We start from the raw sequence: 22269 nt of genomic DNA, 5'->3' as shown, positions 1-22269 counted from the left end.
TACTCTTCAAGCCAGTTAAAAAATATGTAGGTGGCGCCCTCTACAACTAGGAGTCATATTGACATCAAAATATAATTAGTTTTTTAATAAAGCACGCTTTTAGATGTTTCAAAAAACTTTTAATAAGAGTAACTTTAACTCAACATATATGTTTCGGCTTGTTAGGCCTTTTTCAAGAGTTTTTTAAGAACTAATCGTCTAACTACACTGTAACTATATATATATTTACTATGGGGGTGGGTTCAGAGAGTTTATATATTAGGTATGTATCGTGTTTAGAGTCGTTACCATTATTTTCAGCTCAGCTTTAACGATTGCCACCACCACCGGGAATAAGCGTCTATCTTGTTTTCTCTTGTCGTAGTAGCTTAATTGTTTTCATTAATTTGTGATTTTTGACATAGCCACGAGCTGTACATCAGCGCCGGAGACGCGGGAGATTGATGATTTTGGCTCTTTCAAAGCTTGTTTCAAAATATATCTTGGCATCAGTCAGTAATATGCTCCTTATCCTATAACCCGACTTAGCTTTTGTCTTTATTATTTATCAGGTTTGACCTAAATTTTTCTTTATTTGTTGTTAATATCCTGCTTTATTGAGATATTTGAAATTTTGTTAATAGAATGGTTGTGTCGAGATAATGTGCTTGTCGTCTTTACTAGCGGAATGTGTCTTTTCATTATTTCGTTTTTTGTTTTTTTCTTTGAGCATGAAGAGAACGACTTATTCATTGATGGCGATTTGTTTGGTCATTGTTTAATCCTTAATTAAACTAGCTGCCTCAGTGGAAACAGCCACTCCATGAACGTAAATATCACCGTGGGCATATTTGATTGGTGAGCTGACCATACAGTGCTGGTTTCAATATCAAATTGTGTCTATTAGACTGTTTTATGACCAACATCGTTAAAATTCGATGGTATACTTTTTTCAATTGTAACAGCCTGGCCAATTGAACACACGTTGTGTCCCAGCCCAGTTTCGGTGCCTGACCAACACAAAAAAATTAATGATTGCTCAAGTTCGACAATTGACATCGTCATTCATCTCCTGTTTTCAACAGTTTTTGATATTACGCCATTTAAACTGTGATCACCCAGCTGCCATAATATTTCTGGACAAATCCATCTTTCTGTGTTTAACATCATTGTGCCATACTGAAAATAGTTTTGCCTAAAAAAGTTTCAATTACAGTTAAATCGATTTTACATTATTAAGACAGATTTATCACCAGTTCATAATAGAGGACACCATGGTTAGATAGCGAACAGCTTTTTGACACTGAAAGAACACGAGCGAACTTCAATATTCAGGCAATTGCCCAGCACCAAAAGAATTTTCATGGTACTCTGATTGACATACCGGATCATGGAGCTGAAGTATTAGCCAGTATTTCCGCATAGGATAGACGATTTGTTCATTAGTCTTTACAGATTTAGCTATTTTTAGTGTCAGAAGCGAGCGCTTGATCAGATTTTGGTCATCAGTATTTCAATAGTCAGTTATTTTTTAAAATAAAGAATTCTACTTTTGAGGCATGGATTGGAATTTTAGTAAAATTCTCCAGCTATTAATATCAGTTATTTTCATCATAGTCTGCTTGTAAGAATTAAGAGCCAGTTAGGAAGTGGCTTTTGTATTATTCAAATTGTTATCATTTATTTCTCTGGCTATAGACTGTATGATATTTTTCCCCCAGAAAATTTTCTTCCCAAGAAAATAAATGATAACAATTTAATAATTACAAAAGCCGATAAGGGCAACACTATAACAATTCTTACAAAAACAGAATATGATAAGAAAATAGCTGATATTTTAAATAGTGGAGATTTTACTAAAATTTCTGATCCAACATGTAATTTTCAAAAACAAATTCTTTCTATTTTAAAAAATAACAAATCTATATTACCTAATAACAATGAATACTATGCCAAAATAATGAATCCTTCACCCCCATTACTCTATGGTTTACTAAAATTACATAAAGACAATAATCCAGTTAGACCAGTCGTCTCGTACATAAATGCTCCCTCTTATAAATTATGTCAAATACTAGCTAAAACACTTCCTTCCATGATCAATTTTCAATCAAAATTTGCCATAAAGAATTCTTTTGAGTTGCTAGATAATTTGAAAAATATTGAAGTTCCACATAATGCAACACTCGTTTCTTTCGATGTCAAAAGCCTGTTCACTTCTATCCCAACCCATGAATTGTCCTCTATTATTTATGAACTAATTGATAAATCTAATCTTAATATAATAGTAAAATCAGATTTAATAACAATAATTGAAACTTGTTTAGAACAAAACTATTTTCAGTATAACAATGAAATATTTAAACAGAAAGATGGGTTACCGATGGGTTCCCCAATTTCACCGTTATTCGCAGAAATATTTATGGCAGATTTTGAAAAGAAGCTATTTAAAAACAAGAGTAGTTTAATATCAAAAATAAATTATTGGGCAAGATATGTAGATGACATTTTTTGTATTTGGTCAGGCACCGAGAGAAATTTAAACAGTTTTTTAACATTATTAAATTCAATTAACCCGAGAATACAATTTACTATTGAAAAAGGTATTAATACCATCAATTTTCTTGATGTTACAATTATAAAACAGTCTAATAGATTACAATTTGATATTTACAGAAAACCCACTACCACAGACACTGTAATACATAGTCAATCACACCAATCCTGGCAAATCAAAATGTCACCCTTTCATAGTTTAATTCATAGATTGGTAATGTTTCCACTGAGCCCAGAGAATTTTAAAAAAGAGTTAAATATTATTAAACAAATCGCCATCAACAAAGGATATAAGTGTTCCCTTATTGATAATATGCTAAAGAAAAAACAAAAGAAAATATTAATGAAAAAATTTTATTCCGCTAATTCTAAAGACAATAACAATTATCGACTTTTAAACTACATTCCTAATTTAACTAACAAAATATTAAATAATCTCAATAAAATAGGATGTAAAATTATTAACGTAAATAAAAGAAATTTAGGTCAAATTTTATTAAATAATAAAGACAAAACTAATGTCAAAAATAAGTCGGGTGTATATAGAGTGGATTGCAATGATTGTGATGCCGTGTACATAGGCCAAACAGGTAGAAATTTAGATATAAGGATTAAAGAACATGTAAAGTCTATTAATAATCTCCAGCAAAGTTCTGGTCTTGCAACTCATTGTATAGTAAATAATCACAAAATTAATGAAAACTCAATTAAGTTACTACACAGAGAAACAAAAGGTAGACGCTTAAATTACATTGAACAGTTAGAAATACTAAAATCTGTTAAAAACGAAAATAATGTTAACGACCAACAGGATTTTAAACACATTTTTTATTACCCCTATTGTAAACTCTCTGAACCCACCCCCATAGTAAATATATATATAGTTACAGTGTAGTTAGACGATTAGTTCTTAAAAAACTCTTGAAAAAGGCCTAACAAGCCGAAACATATATGTTGAGTTAAAGTTACTCTTATTAAAAGTTTTTTGAAACATCTAAAAGCGTGCTTTATTAAAAAACTAATATTTCAACGATGTTTCACAAGGAACCAACCACAGCTTCAGTACAATTTATTAAAATATAATTTCTCGTGTCAAAAAAATCTCGGACATCAATTTTCATCCAAACGTTGACGTTACTTCAGAAATTATTTGGAAAAAATCGAAATAAAAATGAAACTTCTACACCCTGTATCTTCGAAACAAAGCATTTTAGGACATACATTTTTACGAATTTTTACTTATTTTTATCTGCAGAATATGCCGCCGAAGTTTCCGGAATACAGTTCGGACCACCCTGTATATTAGATACACGAATTTGTTTTTAAAATAAGTGTATTAAATTTAGATGTAAAGGTTCCCTCTCTCTTTACAGCAGATTTTTGAATAATAATAATAATATCTAGTAATCGATATTTTAACACTTTTTCTCGTGCATATGTGCAACTTTTGAGGAACCGTCACGAGGCTATAAAGTCTTTCGCCAGCAACCACTTGTTATATCAGTTTTTTTGCTGCAGCCGCTACTGCTACTCTCTTCTTTTAATAGCATTTCTTTTCAAATCGATAACATCGAGGAAGCCAAGAATTACGTGTCTCAGAAATCTTAATCAAAATCTATTGCAAGATAGGCGCGTAGGACGCCTATACGTGCGAAATTCTCCTAATAAAAGAATCGTGGAGAAATGCACCGGCGCCATTTTAACGGTGGTACGCCGTTTTTTTCTAGGCGTTCGGGTGGGTAGTACCAACTGCGAAGAAGTGAGCTTAGCGATGATGACGTCTTCTCGGGCGCATTTCCTGCAGACCATTGGCGATTAATGGGTATGAGTGTGTCTCGCCATCGATAGCGGAATGAGTCACACTGTTAGAATATCCCTACAGTGGCGTACGCATCTGAGGGATGAAATATACAGGCTGCTCCCTTGAAATTTGGGAAGAATGTAGAATGTTTAGGAGAGGAGTTAATCACCGCGACCTTATAGATCTATTGTGTGTTCTTCTTTCTTGAGTTATAACGAGTTATAACTCATCATACAGTCTCAGGGCTTTAACAAAAGCCAGTATCTGAGACGGCTCCACAGAGGCCAGCTCTCCATCCTCGATATCAGCCATACCAAAGTTCATGGCACGAATGGTCGACGTCTCGGCGCACTCAGTGATAAGGTGTTCCGGTGTTTCCCCATTTTCCCCACAAAATCGGCATTCGCCGTTGTTTCTCAGCGTCAGCCTACTGAGGTGTTTGTTGAGGAGACAGTGTCCTGTTAGAAACCCCGTGACAATCCGAAGATTGCTTTTACTTAAATCAAGGAAAACCTTTGATTTTTCTCGGTCGTAAGTTCTGAGGAACTTATTGGAGTGTCTTAGACCGTTGGAGGACACCCATTCCAAATTGCGGTTGGAGTCTTCCAGATTCTTCAGTTCCGCTTTCAGTTGATTCCCGTTTGGAAAACAGAACGGTTCTGGTCCAGTTAGTGGAGTGTTCGCTCCTTTCCTAGCTAGATCATTTGCTTTTTCATTGCCTTCTATCCCTTGGTGAGCAGGCACCCAGAGTAGGAGGACTTTATTTTCTTTGCCTAATTTGTTGAGCTTCTCTAGGCATTCTTTGACCAACTTCGAATTGATGGTTACTGAGTTGATCGCGTTAAGTGCTGCTTGACTATCGGATAGGATGGCAATTTCCTGTTTTCGATAGTTCCTATCTAAGATAAATGGTACGCATCTTTCGATAGCGTAAATTTCTGCCTGAAGGATACTGGAGTAGGTGTCCATTTGCAGAATGAGTAAAAAAGTTCGTATAAAATCGTGTCCTTAAATGCTTTGTTTTAGAGATACCGGGTGTAGAAGTTTAATTTTTACTTATTTTATCTAAATAATTTCTGAATTAACGTCCATATTTAACATACATATTTAGATGAAAATTGGCGAATGAGTGTTTTTTGACATGAAAAATTCGATTTAGATGTCAGTATTACTCCTACTTGTAGAGGGCGCCACCACACACATATTTCTTAACTGTTTTGAACAGAAATAATTTCTTGTTCATTCCCTGTATTACACTACTGAGTGAAAAAAAAAACATTTCCGCTTTTTTTTTATGTAAAAAAGGCCTCTTTGTAAAAATCGATACGATTAATGGTTCTCAAGATTTTTGTCAGTGATGACATGTATTGATTATTAATCAAAATAATCAATACATCATCATCACTGACAAAAATCAAACATGTTGACTAAGGCTGTATTCCGTTGCAAAACCAGGCGAACCAGACCGGTAAACTACGGTAAAGAGCGGTTCCTGAAAAACATAGGTTTGATACGGAACGGTTTGATTGGAAACGTCAAATGTTGACGTTTTCTAAATTTCAATAAGTACCTGTATCTATTATAAAATTTATCTTTTATGCATTTTTAACGTACCTATTCTCTGCTTTTACGTTTGCTTCTTCTTCTCAATGGTGTTCAATATTGAAAAAAAGTTTATTAATAACCTGTTAAACTCGTTAGACGCTCAAGTGAAGATTTGCAGGTCCAATATTAAAACAGATTAATAATAAATAAACAAATCTAATCAATATTTCAATTTTTAGAGCTTACAAAACACGGGGTCTGGTGAACTATCCTGACACACGATTTTTACATTTTTCTTTTTTTTTATCAAAAAGTAACCATTTTTAGTAGTAGTTTTAAATAAAAATAAATGGAGATTATGCACAGAATTTTAAAATATTGTAATTTAATTTTAGTAGTTTTTGACACATATTTGACGTTATGGAGAATTTTCACACTTGATTTAACATGACAGCGTCAGAAGGAAAAACAATGTTGCCAGTTCCACTGAATTTTCTTTTTCTGTTTTTTTATATTTATTTTGAAAAAATAGTCATTTTTAATAATAAAAATGCGTTGGTAATGTGTGAATGGGAAAACTAAAAAAAAAACAACAAAAGAGTGAAACAAAAGCAATCAAAACACGTTTAAGCAACCAACCCCACCAAATAACCACCTAACCAATTCATTAACACTCCCCAAATAACCAGGCTAACCAATGTATTAACACCCTCCAAATAATCAGGCTAACCAATGCATTAACACCCTCCAAATAACCAGGCTAACCAATGCATTAACACCCTCCAAATAACCAGGCTAACCTAATTGTGCCTAATGACAAAACTTCATTGATTACGCGTCGAAAAATAGTATATATTTAAAAATCTTATATTTTCCTATAACCTGAAAAATCCGCAAATTTTATTTCAGAAATTGCTTTAAAATAATCCACACTAACGAATAAGCTACTAGACAGCGTTCAAATTTTGTTGCACTAAAGTGATAGCTTACCCTAATTCGTATTAAAAGAGACATTTTAAAACCTATGACGTCATTTCTTTCCCTAAAAAAAAGATGCATGAATTTCCGGATAGTTTACTAGCTGATCTGACAACCATGTATCAATTCGCAATATTTGTCAAAACTCGACCTTCAATACTGTCGGCGTAAATTTGCCATAAAAATAAAATAACAACATTTTTAAGAATGTTTGTGATGTGAAACGTATTTTTCTACATCAGATTTTAGTCAAATAATCCAAGAAATTCATTTTAAGGTAACATAAGCTTCATTTTCTAGGAAAAATCGTGTGTCAGAATAGTTCACCGAAGCCCAAAGATTACTTGATGTCTTATTTTTCATGTTTTCTTTAAATGTTCCTGACTTTAAGAAAGAATGGCTGCATGATAAGTTTAAATGGTCCTAAAAAGTCGTTCTATTTAGTAAATGAAATTTATTTACCTTTACTGCCTACCTCCCTTAATTTTGGATGTAAATACAAAATATTATTACAAATTTTAGAAATTAAATGAGAATTTCACTCGAACTTCCAATATTTGCTTGATATCTGTCACATAAATGACATTGATTGATAAACAAAACCAGAAAAACCAGCCTTCTCGCGCTGGTTAGTTTGGTGACAGTTATAACCGAATTTTTCAGGAACCGTGTTCCGTAATAACAAAACTTTCAGGAAACCCATAGAAACGGAACATAAAACCATAACCAAGTTGAGCAACGGAATACAACCTAAATAGTTATTAGGCTGAAATAATAAATTTGGAAAAGTTTAACAGAAACTGTTTCATCATATTTTTTTCTAGAAAGATTTATGATCAATTTAAAAAAAGACTAAATGTTCCCGAAATTATCATTTCAAATAATTATCTAGTTAGTATGTTTATTTTTTGCCAATGATGACAAGAACTAAGATTATCCTAGAGAGGTTCACTGTCCATCTGACTGTTGATGTCTCCGTTGGCACCAATGGATTTCATGTTATTCAACGGGTGGCAGAAATTCCAATAATTTTGCTATGAAGTATTTGATAAATGAATATTATAATATTTGCTTAGCCAAACAAGTTAATGTATCAAATTTTTTATTAACTTGTTTCCTAAAATATTTTGATTTAAAGAAAAAATGTAAAAGTGGGCAACGCTGTGCCGGTCAAGCTTAACCCCGTGACTAAAATTTTATTTGATATGAATTATATTATTGCATTTTCATAATTTGACGATGGTATAAGCATTCAGAGTGGAATAATAAACTTTCATACTTCATCGATTATTAGGGAATCAATAATCATTAGTGAATTACAGTGGTCATTGGGTAAACATAATATATAGTCTGTGAAACGAATAACTTTGAATTTGACAGTTCCCGCGGGCTTTTCTAGTGTCAATTTTATTAGGTTAGCAACTTGCGGCCATGCTGACGCAATGCCGTCTCTAATAGAACAGCCTCGGAGCGAGATTTATTACGTCACGCTAGTTAGATACTACTGATTAATAAATATGTTGTAGAATACATGGAAAAGATAATTATTCCTCGCATTTTTGGTTTGTATTTTAAAAATGATATAGTTTACATGAAATATACATAATATACAGTTAATAAATGCAATACATATACCTATTTATAGTAATAAATACATTGGCAAATAAATTATGAACCATACAAATGCAGCAAATGTTTTACAATATACAAATAATGAATAGGTACATTGACTATTGCTGAAATCGTACTCCATAGTCAATGTAGATAGTTTTAGTGTTCAGAATAATAATCTTAAAAAATATGTGGTTATCTTTTGACAAGTTTATATTAGTTTATTAATTGCAGTAAACATTATGTGGTGTGTAGTGTGAATATTTTATATGAAATTTTTTGGATTATATTCGACACTATTTTTTTCATATGACACAACACTGATGAAGGTTATAATGTCAGCTGAAAGGTTTTTTTAAACCGAATTTAAATAATGAAAAACCAAATGAAAACTTAATCAGCGTTTTTCACGAAATCCCAAGAAAATCAAAAATTTTAGTATAATTTTACATATTATAAAATGACAGCGATCATTATTTCATAGCCTTTTTTCTATGATATTGTATTATTTGCTAATATAATATTTTGAACATTGATACTTGCAAAATATACATATAAATTTTGTGAATGCAAATAATAATATATCACTATTAGTAGATATTGCATGTTTTTTGTTAAATTAGATCGATTTTCAAACCCCAAAATTTAAAATATATTTTACATTTTACCCATTATCCTATGTACCTATTCATTATTTGTATATTGTAAAACATTAGCTGCATTTGTATGGTTTATAGTTTATTTGCCAAAGTATTTATTACTATAAATAGGTGTATATATTGTATTTATTAACTGTATATTATGTATATTTTATGTAAACTATATCATTTTTAAAATACAAACCAAAAATACGAGGAAGAATTATGTTTTCAATGTATTCTACAACATATTTTTTAATCCGTAGTATCTAACTAGTGTGAAGTCATAAATCTCACTCCGAGGCTGTTCTATTAGGGACGACATTGGTCTGATATTTAAAAATGTCAAAAGCTGATGACATTTTACTTTTGACAATTATGACATTTCGTGTTGATTTTTGTAAGAAGAGGAAAAACTGTTACTTGTTTTATTATTTTCCTTTTCTATTCCACGAAAGTAACAAGAGTTACCTATCTGATCCGTTCAGTAACTCTTTTTACAGAGAGATTTTATATTTGCTATGTTGGTAAAAAATGACGGTCAAAATTCAAAGTTATTCATTTTATAGACTATATTAAGGATGTAGGTATTAGTGAATGAACTAACAAGAAAAAAACCCTTTAGTTATGTTTCTATGTGCACCACTGGTTCTATTTGACCAGGACGGCGAGCAGGTGTCCATAAATGGACACTAGAAGGCCTACGCGGGTAGCAGAGCTCGTAAATTCGCCGGACTAACAGATTTGCGGTTATTTTTAGAGATTTTTCGTGATTTCGGTGGCCTATATTTTGTTCCTTTTTACCTTCCAAAAAGAAGTGCGTTTTTTAAAAATTGCGGTCAAGGATTTATGTAAAAATAATGGACGACGATATAGATATTATTATTGACCAATTTTATATATTATTAAAGTTACAGGGTGTTAAAATTTTTTAAAATAGGCTTTTTGTAATTATCTTAAATACCATTATTTTTTGGGGGAATTTGCTGTAGGTAGCACTGTATATCAGTGTTATATATTTTAATAAAATTTAGTAACAAATTTCATTAAATAAATAATTTATTAATTTTATTTTAATTTCATTGTCATTAATAAAATTGCGTTTATCTCACCGAGGAGATCGACATGGCCACAATATCAAAATACAACTTGTAATCGGCATTAAATGGCCTACACACTTTTGGTAATCATACCGACCATCATCAACTTAATTTTTTTAGCCGACCATACCAACAGGTATGGTAGGCTATTAAGATCGACAAAAAAAAGTTTTTTTAATCTCACTCAAAATGAGTTATTTGGATCATGAATGACCTAAATACAAAATATTTTCATGGTGTCTGTCTGTCCGTCTGTAACACGATTATTCAAAAACGGCTAAACCGATTTTAACCAAATTTGGCAAAAATACTGTGGCACCCGAAAATCTGGCCATTAGTTTTTGATGGGGGTGGGGGGTCGGTAAGGGGGTATGGGAGGAGTTAAAAATTTTAAAAAATTGTAACTCTAAATTTACAGTAGCTAGCGAAACGCGGTTTTCAATTTAAGATTAGGAATAATATTTGCAACAAAATCAAAATCATCAAAATCAGTCAAATCAGTTTTTGAGATATTCCGTGTTTCCGTAGTCCGTTTTTGAGAAAATCCGTGTGGATAACTCCAAACTCCCATCGAATGCAACCCCAGGTGGCGGATAGGGGAAATAATCGCGGACCAAAATTGGAAAAATTTCTTTACTTTGAAACTAAAAGAACTGCCTACCAACTTTGTATTAACATACTTTAGTATGGGCGGCTATACATGCCTCCCAGCGGCAATTTTTAAATACGGAGCTGATTTTTTTTCAATTTAATTAAATCCTTTCATCACTCTTAAAACACTATATATAGTCACTTTGATATTTGCCGACGTTTCATACAGAAAATTCTATCACCAGAATATTTTATGCAAAAAAAAATAAAAATGCAATACGGCATTTTATTGAGCATCAAATTGCGCAACTTTGCCTCCATTTAACCGATCCTGTATCTCTTAGGATTTCTGAAATCCCAATGATGAGCGTCGAATTCGAGCCACCCTGTACACAAATTATTTTTATTTTAATAAATATTCAGCTGATAGGATTCGAATCCACAACCTTTAGATTGTACCTCTACGTCACCGGGCACCTAAGTAAGTTAAATATAAGTTAGTAAAAAGTTTTCAACTTACCGTATCAAATTTGTTATCAACTTGATCCCTCGTCTTCTTTTCCTTCACCATAGCCTTCTCCTTCTTTTTCTTGTTATCCCTCATAAACAACGATTTAACCTATAAGAACAAACCATCCATTATTACCCTATCTACCCCTTCCATCTTCCTTCTCCATCTTACCTTCTCCAATCCACTCTTTTTCTCAGGCTTTGGTGGTTTCTTCTCCACCCTCTTCAACGTCGTTGTAGACCGTTCAAGCTCCTTATCCAGACGAGGATCAAAATGGGACCCGTCGTCTATGCTGCGCTCCCGCGGGATGTACCTGGGAGTATCCCTGCTGTCCCCCAATCGGTACGACTCGTCTTCTTTCGGGTAGTTCCGGTCGGAATCGTAGTCCCGACGAGACTTTCTCGCTAGGCTGTCGTCGGTGTGCTGCTTCTCGCTGGCGATCAGCAGAGAACTGGCAAAACCTAGTCAAATTATTTTTTTTAAATAGAATAACCCGTTGTAGGATTATAACACATTCTACACTATGCGGAGAATAGACTGAAACAGGTCAATGTCGCGTTTTGTCTTATTTCGTTACTTCGGTTTGTTTCGACCTAGTTTCGATTCTTAAAAGCGCCTTAAAACTAATTGCGTGAAATAAAATAGTTCGGTATCTATACCCGAGGCAACGGACTTTTTTTCATAAATCTCAGTGAAATAAGTAAACCTAGACGTTTCTAAAATATCTGTTGGTGCGATGATATTTCGTTAATTTGAACACGGGTTTATAATAACTTTTAACTTAATCTATAGGAATAAAATTACAATACTTTTGTTATTTAATTTTATTATAAAGAATTAGTTTATAAAATTGTATATGTGTTATGTTTGTTCACGCGGCCTTAATTGATTAATAGGTACTGTATGATCGAATAAAAATGGCGTCAGTGATGGCTATGGAATGACGATCGATGACATTTCCCATCAAACAGCGATCTTCATTTCATAGCCATCTTTTGAAAGTTTTGTGTAACTACCGTTATTTATAAGATCTGTAATTTTGTTACTATATTCGTCTAAATCTATACAACTACTGTAGCGTTACCGTTGTCTGCTTGTAATATTTTAATTGTTTTGTCTGTTTTTAAATTTTTAATAGCTAACCTTTCCTCTCTATTAGTATTAGGTTTAAACGTAATAAGTCTTTCTAGAATAATTTTTGACCTAACACGATATTCATCCGCGAGTTCTAAAGGTAATTTTTGTGCTATATTTTCAATAGCAGAAACCAAATCTAATTTTGAAACGTTTTTATCAGTTACGCTAAAATTTAAACCTTTTGGTAAAACTGATTTTTCAGAGTTAGATAAAACTCTTTTAGAAAGGTTAACTACGGTTTTATTAATAAGTTCATGTTTATTTGTAATATTTTGATATATATTTCTTTCATTAATCATGTGTATAAATTTAGTAATATATTTTTGTTTTTGTATATTAGAATGATACAAATAGCTATTGTGTACTATTTAGAATGTGTGCAAAATCTATGTTTAAAACTATCATCCCTCGGTATTTTTTTCTTTATTCGATAGGAAATGGCATATCATATGACAACCTTTTCGCATATGGCTTATTTGAACGACAATTTGACTCAAAATATCAAGTGTGCGGTACCAAATTATTCGTAGAAAAATGCTTTGTCCGAATATGCTAATGAGCCACCCTCGTTCCATTTGAAAAAATTGAGATATGGTTAAAAATACGCATCTTTTAATAGGCATCTTTTAACTGGCAAGGACAAGACACTAAACACATTAGACGATCAAATCTATTTTCCAAGGCTTCTTGATTAAAAATTAGTGTTTTAAACACAGCCATGGCATTCTAGATTGAAATACGATGTTTTTTTTAAGTGAATATGTCAAAAGTTGACATATGATCTGTCGTTCTATTCAGAGTGTCATTTTCTATCAAAAAAGTAAAACAATGCGGAGGATGCCATTTAAAAATCAAAAGTTTTAGTCATTTCCGGTAAAACAGGAAGTGAGCGAAAACAATTGAATACGTAAATCAATCCTGATCTATGTCTTATACTAACATACCAAATATCGTTTTTTTATCTGAAAGAATAAAAAAGTTATAGGAGGTGAGCCACTTTTGAGACGCACCCGGTATAATAATATGGTTTGATATAAATCCATTCAAACATAAGAAATAATATACTGTGGTTAATAAGCTGCTCTATCGAATTGATTTATCGAAAATGTTCCAGTACTAATAAACTTATTAGTAGAACCTTACCTTCATCCTCACTATCATTATACACTTCTTGCCGATTCCTGGATTCTCTCGACGTTCCAGAACTCTTCACCTCCCTCCCATCCTCCACCAGATCCAGATGCCTCTCAGACCTGAACTTCCTCCCCACATTTCTACTCTGAATCTTCTCCCCTCTTGGGAGAGACCCATGGTAAGCGTGCCCCACATTCCTCGCTTCCAAATGCCTTATTTCTGGAGTAGATTTATAAACGTCCCTATCTTTGGATAGATGAGGTTTTTCAGGACGATACGACCTATAATCACCGGTGCTATGTTGAGAGTCGAAACTGTCAAATCCGTTTGAAAGATTGTCTTGGGGTTCACCGAAATATTTCTTTGTTCGTGACTCCGTACGTCGTTCTCCGTATTTGTCTCTGTGGCTGGTGGATATGTATTTTTCCTTGAAGCCTACCGGACTGGTGGAGCCGCTTCTGTAGTACTTTGAGGAGGATTCTGTGATGTATACGTTATTTGTAGGTCCAGGTCTCGAGGAGGGATGTTCTGGAGAAGGTGTTGCAGTTTTATCGCTCATTCTCCGGTTCATTCTGGACTCAAGAAGGTTTCTTCTCGTAGCCAAGTCTGTCCTGTGAGGAATAATATCGTTTTCTTGTTCCGTTAGGCTTTCGCGTCTTTTTGAATCCATTCCATCAGCCCTTCCGCGCTCGGCAAGTCCAGTGAAGCCATTAAGTGAGACGGGGTTACGATATTTGGGCAAGATGGGGCTTTCGGCTTTGTATTTGTCGATTTCGTCGAGCAGTTGCTCGGTGTAGCTGTCGAAACTGTCGTCCCCGAAGTGGGTACCGGACTTCCGGGTGATGCCGGAACCTTCCTCACCCCCGAGGCCTTCATCTGAGTCGGATTGGGGCTGGCGACGGCCGTTGGTAAAGGCGGTGTGGACCGTTTGCTTTCCATTGGCTGGAAAGAAGAAGATAAACAGTATTAAAAAAGTTTAATTGGTATGAAAATATATATCATATTCAAATTTATAATTTTGGTACGTTTTATAATTTGGTAAGTTTCTTATCTGACGTAATTACTGTATGTCCAGATAAGTTTTATACCGTTGTTGGAAACATAGGAAGTCCCATACAAATTTTAGACTGGCCAAATATTGGCTCCCCTATTGATTTGACAGCGAAGTCGTAAATCTATACTAATATATAAAATCCTTAAGTGACTGACATACGGATTAATCACGATCCTGCTCAAACCACTCAACGTAAGAAACTCAATTTTGGCATGTAGGTCGATTCTAGGGTGTAGAGGTTCGATAAGAAGGGATTTTTCGAAATTCCAGTTCCAAGAGGGTGAAACCACCCTTCAAATATTACAATATTTTTTATTTAAAAAACGGTCAAGTTTCCGAAAAAACGCTTAAATACGTATATTTTATTTTGTTTTTTTAAATGTTTTAAGATTTTTTAAAAATGTATACAGGGTGTTTCGAAAAATCTGGTCATTGATTAATCACGATCCTGCTTAAAGAGCTTGACGTAAAAAGCTGATTTTTGGAAAACAGACTGACTTTAGGGTGTGGAGGTTCGATAAGAAGGGATTTTTTGAAACTCGAATTCTAAAGGGGTGAAACTATCCCTCAAATATTAAAATATATTTTTTTTAAAAACCGGTGAGTTTTTCGGAAAAACTCTTAAACACGTATATTTTATTTTGTTGTTTTACATATTTTAAGATTTTTTATAAATTTATACAGAGTGTTTCATAAAATATGACCATTGAGTAATCACGAATCTGCTTAAACTGCTTGACGCTTAAAGCTGATTTTTGGTAAACGGATTGACTGTGGGGTGTAGAGGTTTGATAAGGAGGGGTTTCTCGAATCTCAAATTCCAAGAGGGTGAAAACGCCCCTCAAATATTACAACATTTGTTATTTAAAAAATGGTTAGTCTTCGGGAAAACGCTTGGACAAGCATAATTTATTTGGTTTTTTTACATATTTTGAAATTTTTTAAAAAAATATACAGAGTGTTTCAAAAAGTTGTGTAATTTCTTAACCACGATTCTGCTTAAACTGCTTGACGTAAAATGCTTATTTTTCGGAAGTCAAATTCCAACGAGATGAAACTACCATATTGTTTTTTCTCGTGCTGACATAAATGTGAGAAAATTTTATCCAGTTTGTATGTTAATGGAAATTCTTGCTTTGCTTTATCATCACCATTACAAATGATTAATTCGACGCGAACGAAGTCGCGTGTACACGCTAGTAAGTTTTATAAAGGTCTGGGTATGCTGAATACACATGTCAAATTTGAACAATTTTGGACAAGCTGATTTTAACTAATTTAAGAAAAACACTTATTTTTAAATTAAAACTGAAAAGGTAACATGAAAAACCAGCAAATGTCAACCTATGATTGAATGCAATTTGATGTGCTGTCTACGCTACTATAACGTATTTCTATGGTAACATAATTTCGTTTTCATTCTTTGATAGAGTGTTATTTGTAGAATTTTAATTAACGTGATATTTTTTGCTGTCTTAAAATGTTAAACAAGCACCACATTTATTTAGTTCAATGCTACGGAAAGAGTGATGATAGTTATCGAAACATGTGGTACTTTAACAAAAGAACGCCTTTTGACTTTTAGGAAAATTCAACCATATTTTTATGTTTTTCTTAATTTTCGCTAAAATATGGAAATTTCGAAAAATACAAACGGGATCAACTATTTTAAAACAAGTAAAAGTTTTTATGAAGAATACATTTTTCTTAAAATGTCAATAATAAATTAGTTTTTTTCCTCTTGTAAAGACAATCCGGGAACATACTATATATTTTATTATTTATAATTAATTGCCTTAATTGTAATAGAGGTAGTGTGCCGTTTTTGAGTTTTATTTGAACCAATTATTAAAATTATTTTGTCTGCAACGCCAGATAGACGGTAATTCTAGTTTTTTTAGAAGGAACTATTTCCATAGTTCTGGTTCCTCTAAAGGAACAGTTCCTTGAACTTGTATGATCTGTATACTTTTTATAATGTACGAAATATTGCGATACGTGTAAAATAAAATTATATCGGTAAGTTTATTGCAGATAAAAACAAAAAATTAAAAAAAAAACTCAAATCAGAGTTTAAAAAACTATATCACAAATCAATTGGAGCCAATAATAAAATACTTTATTTCCATAGCAACTGTTAAAATTGCCTAATATCTATCAAAAATAGTAGATAAAATAGTACTTTAAACACAAGGGTAGATTAAATGATACTTTAACAGTTTTTAATTGCTTCCATTTTTGAAAATTTTTGTATTCCTTTTCATTATTTATTCGGGATTTAAATGGAAGTAGTTTGGATATGGCGTTTGTCGCCTCATCCTGGATATCTGTTGGTAATTTACTTATTTCGTTTTGAGTCATTTCTGGCTCCAATTCAATCAGCAATCGACACGAAAGAGAATTAAAAAATATCAATAGCAAAATATCCTTTTTATCCATAGCAACTGTTAAAACTGCCTTATATCTATCAAAAATAATAGATAAAATAGTACTTTAAACGCAAGGGTAGATTAAATGATACTTTAACAGCGAGGATATGTTAAATCTTTATTTCTTCTCGCACGTTTTTAATTGCTTCCATTTTTAAAATTTTTTGTCGCCTCAGCCTGAATATCTGTTGGTAGTTTACTTATTTCGTTTTGAGCCATTTCTGGCTCCTATTCAATCAGCAATCGACACGAAAGAGAATTAAAAAATATTGACTCAAAACTGACAACTAAAGAGACAGCTTTATTTATTTGTCAAATTACATAGAGACCAACGCCAACCCAGCACAATATTTTTAACTCGCTATGGAAAAAAATATTGTTTTATACACGACGATAAAATTGCATTATCGTCTCCCGAAATTAATTCACTCGCGATTTCGTCGCTCGTGAATTAATATTGTCGGTCGACGATAAAATACCATTTTATCGTCTTATATAAAAAATTACTAAATACTGACACATGTAGGTGAAGCTAAATGATAAATAGAAGGTATTTTTCTTAATTAAAATTGCATTTTTTCGTCACTTTATTCTTTATTTTTGTCTAAAAAATCAGAATATCTATTTCGTTATATAAGATATTTCTTAATTTGAGGAACATAAGGTCAAACATACACCAAACGCTCGATATTTGATTATTAATTAGTTATTTGTGGCATATTTCACTATTTTACAGTTCCATATTAAGACAGCCTTGAAGTACGACATATTTAATAAGAATTATTTTATATAAAAAAGGTAGGTACTTACTCAGACCGTTGCCGTTATTGTTGCACACCACTTGGGCATAAATGACGGGTTTAGTACCGTTAGGTGCCAGGTTCTCGTTGGACAGACACTTGTCCGGGCTGAGACCCCTAGTGTAAGAAAAAGGCTGGTTGTTATTGTGCTGAACGGAAACGTTCGGCGATATAAGCACGTGAGTGCGCATGTGCGGCGGTGATGCGCACGTGTCGCTGCTCAGTCGTTTCACCATGGTGTTTACCGTTCTCCCTGCAAGAAAAATGAGCAAATTAAATATTGGTTATACAGCAGAGTATTGTGGTTAAACGATTAGATTTTTTCAAATTGTAAGTTTTGGGTTTGTTGCAGGACTATTAGAGTTATAATTTCAAAATATTGTTACAAGATACAGAGTGGCCCAAATAAAAAAAAAATATCAAAGTTGTATTTTTTTAAACGGAACTCCCTGTATATTCATTTCTCCAGGCGTGTTTAAGTTTCTAAAACCAAATATTGTAATGAAGACTGAAGTGTTTACAAAATATAACTATTTTATTTTGTAGATTTTCTTACAGTGGCGAAATACCCATAGCACTTTTTTGGAGAGATCTCTTAATTGTTCTTTACTGAAAGTTTTTTCTGTAACTTAAATATATAAACCTAGAACTTCTAGAATCTATTATTGACCTACATCCCAAACAAACAAAAATATGTGACCTTAAACAAACAGCTTTAATCGCAAGTTCATTAATAATAAGTCGACAAGGAATTTATTTTCATATTGGTATAGGCTTGGATAAATCTTCTTCACAATGGAATATCAATTCTTCACATTTAATGCTAATCCCCTAATATGTTTAAATTTGTAATTTGTTATTCATTTGATGACCCGTGAGGTCTTCAGTGACATTCGATTTAAATAAATAATGACTCCAAGAAATGTTTAACAAATATACTGTTAGTTTATTTCATATAATATTTCAGTATTTTTTTTCTATAATCAACTTTGATTTATGTAAATTTTATTCTTGGAAGATCCAGACGTTTAGGGTATCTTTATTAAAATTAAACGATGAAGAATCTGTTAAAAATTTGATTTAAATGGTGATTCATGTAGCAGTATATTAATGAGACTCTAATAGCTCTTGGAACATTTGTTAGTGTCACTTATTCATTGAATAATCACATTTTTAGGATCATGGTTTCTAAACGGGCTCAATTATAACTAGTTTTGTTCTCAAAAACAGAAACATAAATATGTTTTCCAATGAAACTGTTTATATGAAAGTCGAATTCCACCAAACCGAAACCGCGTCTTTTGTTTTGATAACGTTTCTTGTAGTTTTTACTAGACAAACAGTTTTCATGATGTTTTTTTATCTTTATGATTTATTTATTAGGGTGTCTAGATTCTTTATAGTCCCAAGTATCAAGTATAGTTGTTGAGTCTCTCTCACAAATGCAGGATAGTCTAGGGTATTGGAAGAGTTAATTTCTACAGCCAAGCAAAAGGAACTCTTTAATCTTTCCTCCTCAGAATCTTGTCGCTGCCGCTGTTTTGTTCATTTGTCTTATTATTAAAACTATTTAAATTTACTTATTAATAAAAAAAATGATTTTTTGCTTAAATTTTGAGTACCACTGTATCTTTTCTGGTTTTCCTTCCTTGTAAATTTAATCTGCTACCTACCTATGTTGCCATTTTATCAAGCAAAAAAATGTTTTTAACTAAAAAATAAAAAAATCCATTTTTGTTTTCAAAAATTCCAATAAAAAAACTCCAAATTTTCAATTTTTTTTCACGAAAAAAAAATTCATAGACGTATTTTTGGGGTCGAAATATACTACCACTAAAATATTAGCCCTTTTTTAAGACTGGCCCTGTATAAGTAGAAAAGATATGTTAGACTTGTTTTACACTTTTTTGAAAAATTATAGTTTCTATGAACTAACTGACATGAAATCAAAACCTTATTCATATATTATATGAATAAGGCTTTGATTTTGATGAATCTTATTCATATATTATATGAATAAGGCTTTGATTTGATGTTAGTTAGTCCATCCATTGATGTTAGTCTACAACCTTATTCATATATTATATGAATAAGGTTTTGTTTTTGATATGTTAGTTAGTCCATAGATAATTTTTCAAACAAGTGCAAAACAAGTCTAAAGTTGTTTGATGCTTGATAACAAAGTACCGTATGATCGAAAAAAAAACGGCGTCCAGTTGGCTGGGAAATGACGATCGATGACATTTCCCATGTAAATTTACATATAAAGTGACAGCGATCTTCATTTCATAGCCATCGCTGACGCCGTTTTTTCTCGATCATACGGTAATTGATGATTTTGAATATGTCTCTTTTGACATCATATTAGATATTCATATTGCTGTCTATTTTTTTTATCAAATTTCGATAAAACTATTAAAAATAAAGTTACGTGTGATCTATTTCTGAAACTAGAGAACAATCAATATGATTCACTGCTAATATACAGGATTAAGCTTGATTTTCATGCATCCGTTGTCCGACGATACGATGATACGATATTAATTTTATTGGTTGAATTTAAAGACTTCTATTGGTTAGAAAAGGATTGAAGCCTTTAAATTCAACCAATAAAATTACTATCGTATCATCGGACAACGGATGCATGAAAATCAAACTTTAGTCCCATGGAAACAAATAGTTTATTTCAGTAAGTTTGACATTTGATAACTTTTGGTATCTTTGGTAATACAAGGGTAATACGTACAGGGTATCCCATTTTGGTTGAAATCATACGGTATCTCCGTTATTCGTGAAGATAGAAGATGGACAACTGAACTGATGAACAAATGGAAGATGCCGTTAACAAAATTTTCTTTGCCCTCTTCGTTTCTGAGCTACAGGGTCTTTTTGAAAATTTTGCAACTTGGGACACCCCCCGTATCTCTGTTATTGTTAAAGATATTGAGACGGTGAAAAGTGTTATTGTAGAATTTTTTACGTAGAATACAGTGGTGTAGTGTGTTATTCTACGAAAATAATATTTTTAAAAATATGAACTAAAGTTATGTTTTATTAAATGGAACACCCTGTATATTTATGAATTATATGATCTGGCTTGTTATAAGCTTCTCAAAAATATATAACACTCTATATTTGTTTTCAATATTTAAGGCAATATTTAAAAAAAACATATTAAAAGATCATTTTTTTTAGTAGGCCATGATTGATAATAAAAGTTGCTTGTTAAAATACTGCTATCTGTCTCTTGTTTTATTTTGAGAGCCACTAATTAATTCTTTGTATATTAGGGAAACTTAAATCTCTACCGCTCTTTGTAAATCTTGGAAGCTATCGTATCGGAACTTTTAAATATTCCTTTAGCTAATTTACGTGAAATATACTTTCAGCAAGATGGGGCTCCCCTCACAACTTAACTTACAACGAAAATATTAGAATTTTGTTAAATTATTATTTCTCAAATCAATGCATTGGAACCAATGTACCCATATGATGGCCTCCTTGATTTCCGGATTTGTCTGTTCTCGATCTCTGATTTTGGGGATTTTTGAAATATGAAATATATCGTGGCAACTAATACGATGTTGAACACCTGAAAAATGCTTCGATAATGCAAGCTTTTAAATGTTTGCAAACCCATCCCATTATAATAAATTCCGTTATAAAAAAGAGAAAAATATATTTAGAGGTTCAGTGGTAACAGTTCAAAAGTAAAATATATCAATTCCAAATAAAATTTTAATATGTGCATGTCTATTTTAGTAAATACCATTTTGATTTTGTTATGTGTGAATGATATATTAAGAAAAATGATATATTTTAAATATAGAGTATATATATATATATATATATAAATATTGCAGTAAATAGTGTATATATATAAATATATATATATATATATATATATATATATATATATATATATATATATATATATATATATATATATATTTGAGAAGCTCATATCAAAGCTGATCACATGATTTATAAATATACAGGGTGTTCCATTTGAAAAAACATAACTTTAGTTCATATTTTCAAAAATATTTTTTTCGTACAAAAACAGATTACGCCACTATATTCTACGAAAAAAGTTCTACAAGAATCAGTTTTCACTATTTCGATATCATACATAATAACGGAGATACGGGGGCGGTCCCAAATTGCAAAATTTTCGAAAAGACCCTGTAGCTCAGAAACGAAAAGGGTTATAACAATTTTGTTGACAGCATCTTCCATTTGACAAAAAAGTGGCACAGATTTGTAAAAACCGCACCCTTCACGAAAAACGGAGATACCTTATGATTTCAACCAAAATGGGACACCCTGTACATATATATATAAAAAAATTGACTAAAAACCTATTATTTTTATTTCAATGAATGTTCTATATCCAGAAATAAAA

The 22269-nt window shown here is 32.2% G+C and overlaps 1 protein-coding gene across 2 annotated transcripts in view; it reads right to left on the bottom strand.

Moving 5' to 3' along the window:
• LOC115890696 overlaps window positions 1–22269 on the bottom strand; it is a 317145-nt gene that overhangs the window by 22220 nt on the left and 272656 nt on the right. For both annotated transcript variants that reach the window (XM_030911002.1, XM_030911001.1), the window contains exons 7-10: window positions 17875–18117; window positions 13591–14523; window positions 11482–11771; window positions 11320–11418 (exon numbers count right to left, since the gene is read on the bottom strand). In XM_030911002.1, the coding sequence (XP_030766862.1) occupies window positions 11320–11418; window positions 11482–11771; window positions 13591–14523; window positions 17875–18117 (1565 nt within the window). The remainder of the gene's footprint in view (window positions 1–11319; window positions 11419–11481; window positions 11772–13590; window positions 14524–17874; window positions 18118–22269) is intronic.

Source organism: Sitophilus oryzae, unplaced genomic scaffold (genome assembly GCF_002938485.1).
Source record: "Sitophilus oryzae breed Bouriz unplaced genomic scaffold, Soryzae_2.0 scaffold_907_pilon_pilon, whole genome shotgun sequence".
NCBI classification, from domain to species: domain Eukaryota; kingdom Metazoa; phylum Arthropoda; class Insecta; order Coleoptera; family Curculionidae; genus Sitophilus; species Sitophilus oryzae.
Note: the sequence above shows the minus strand (reverse complement) of the source record. Positions and strands in the feature narration are given on the sequence as shown.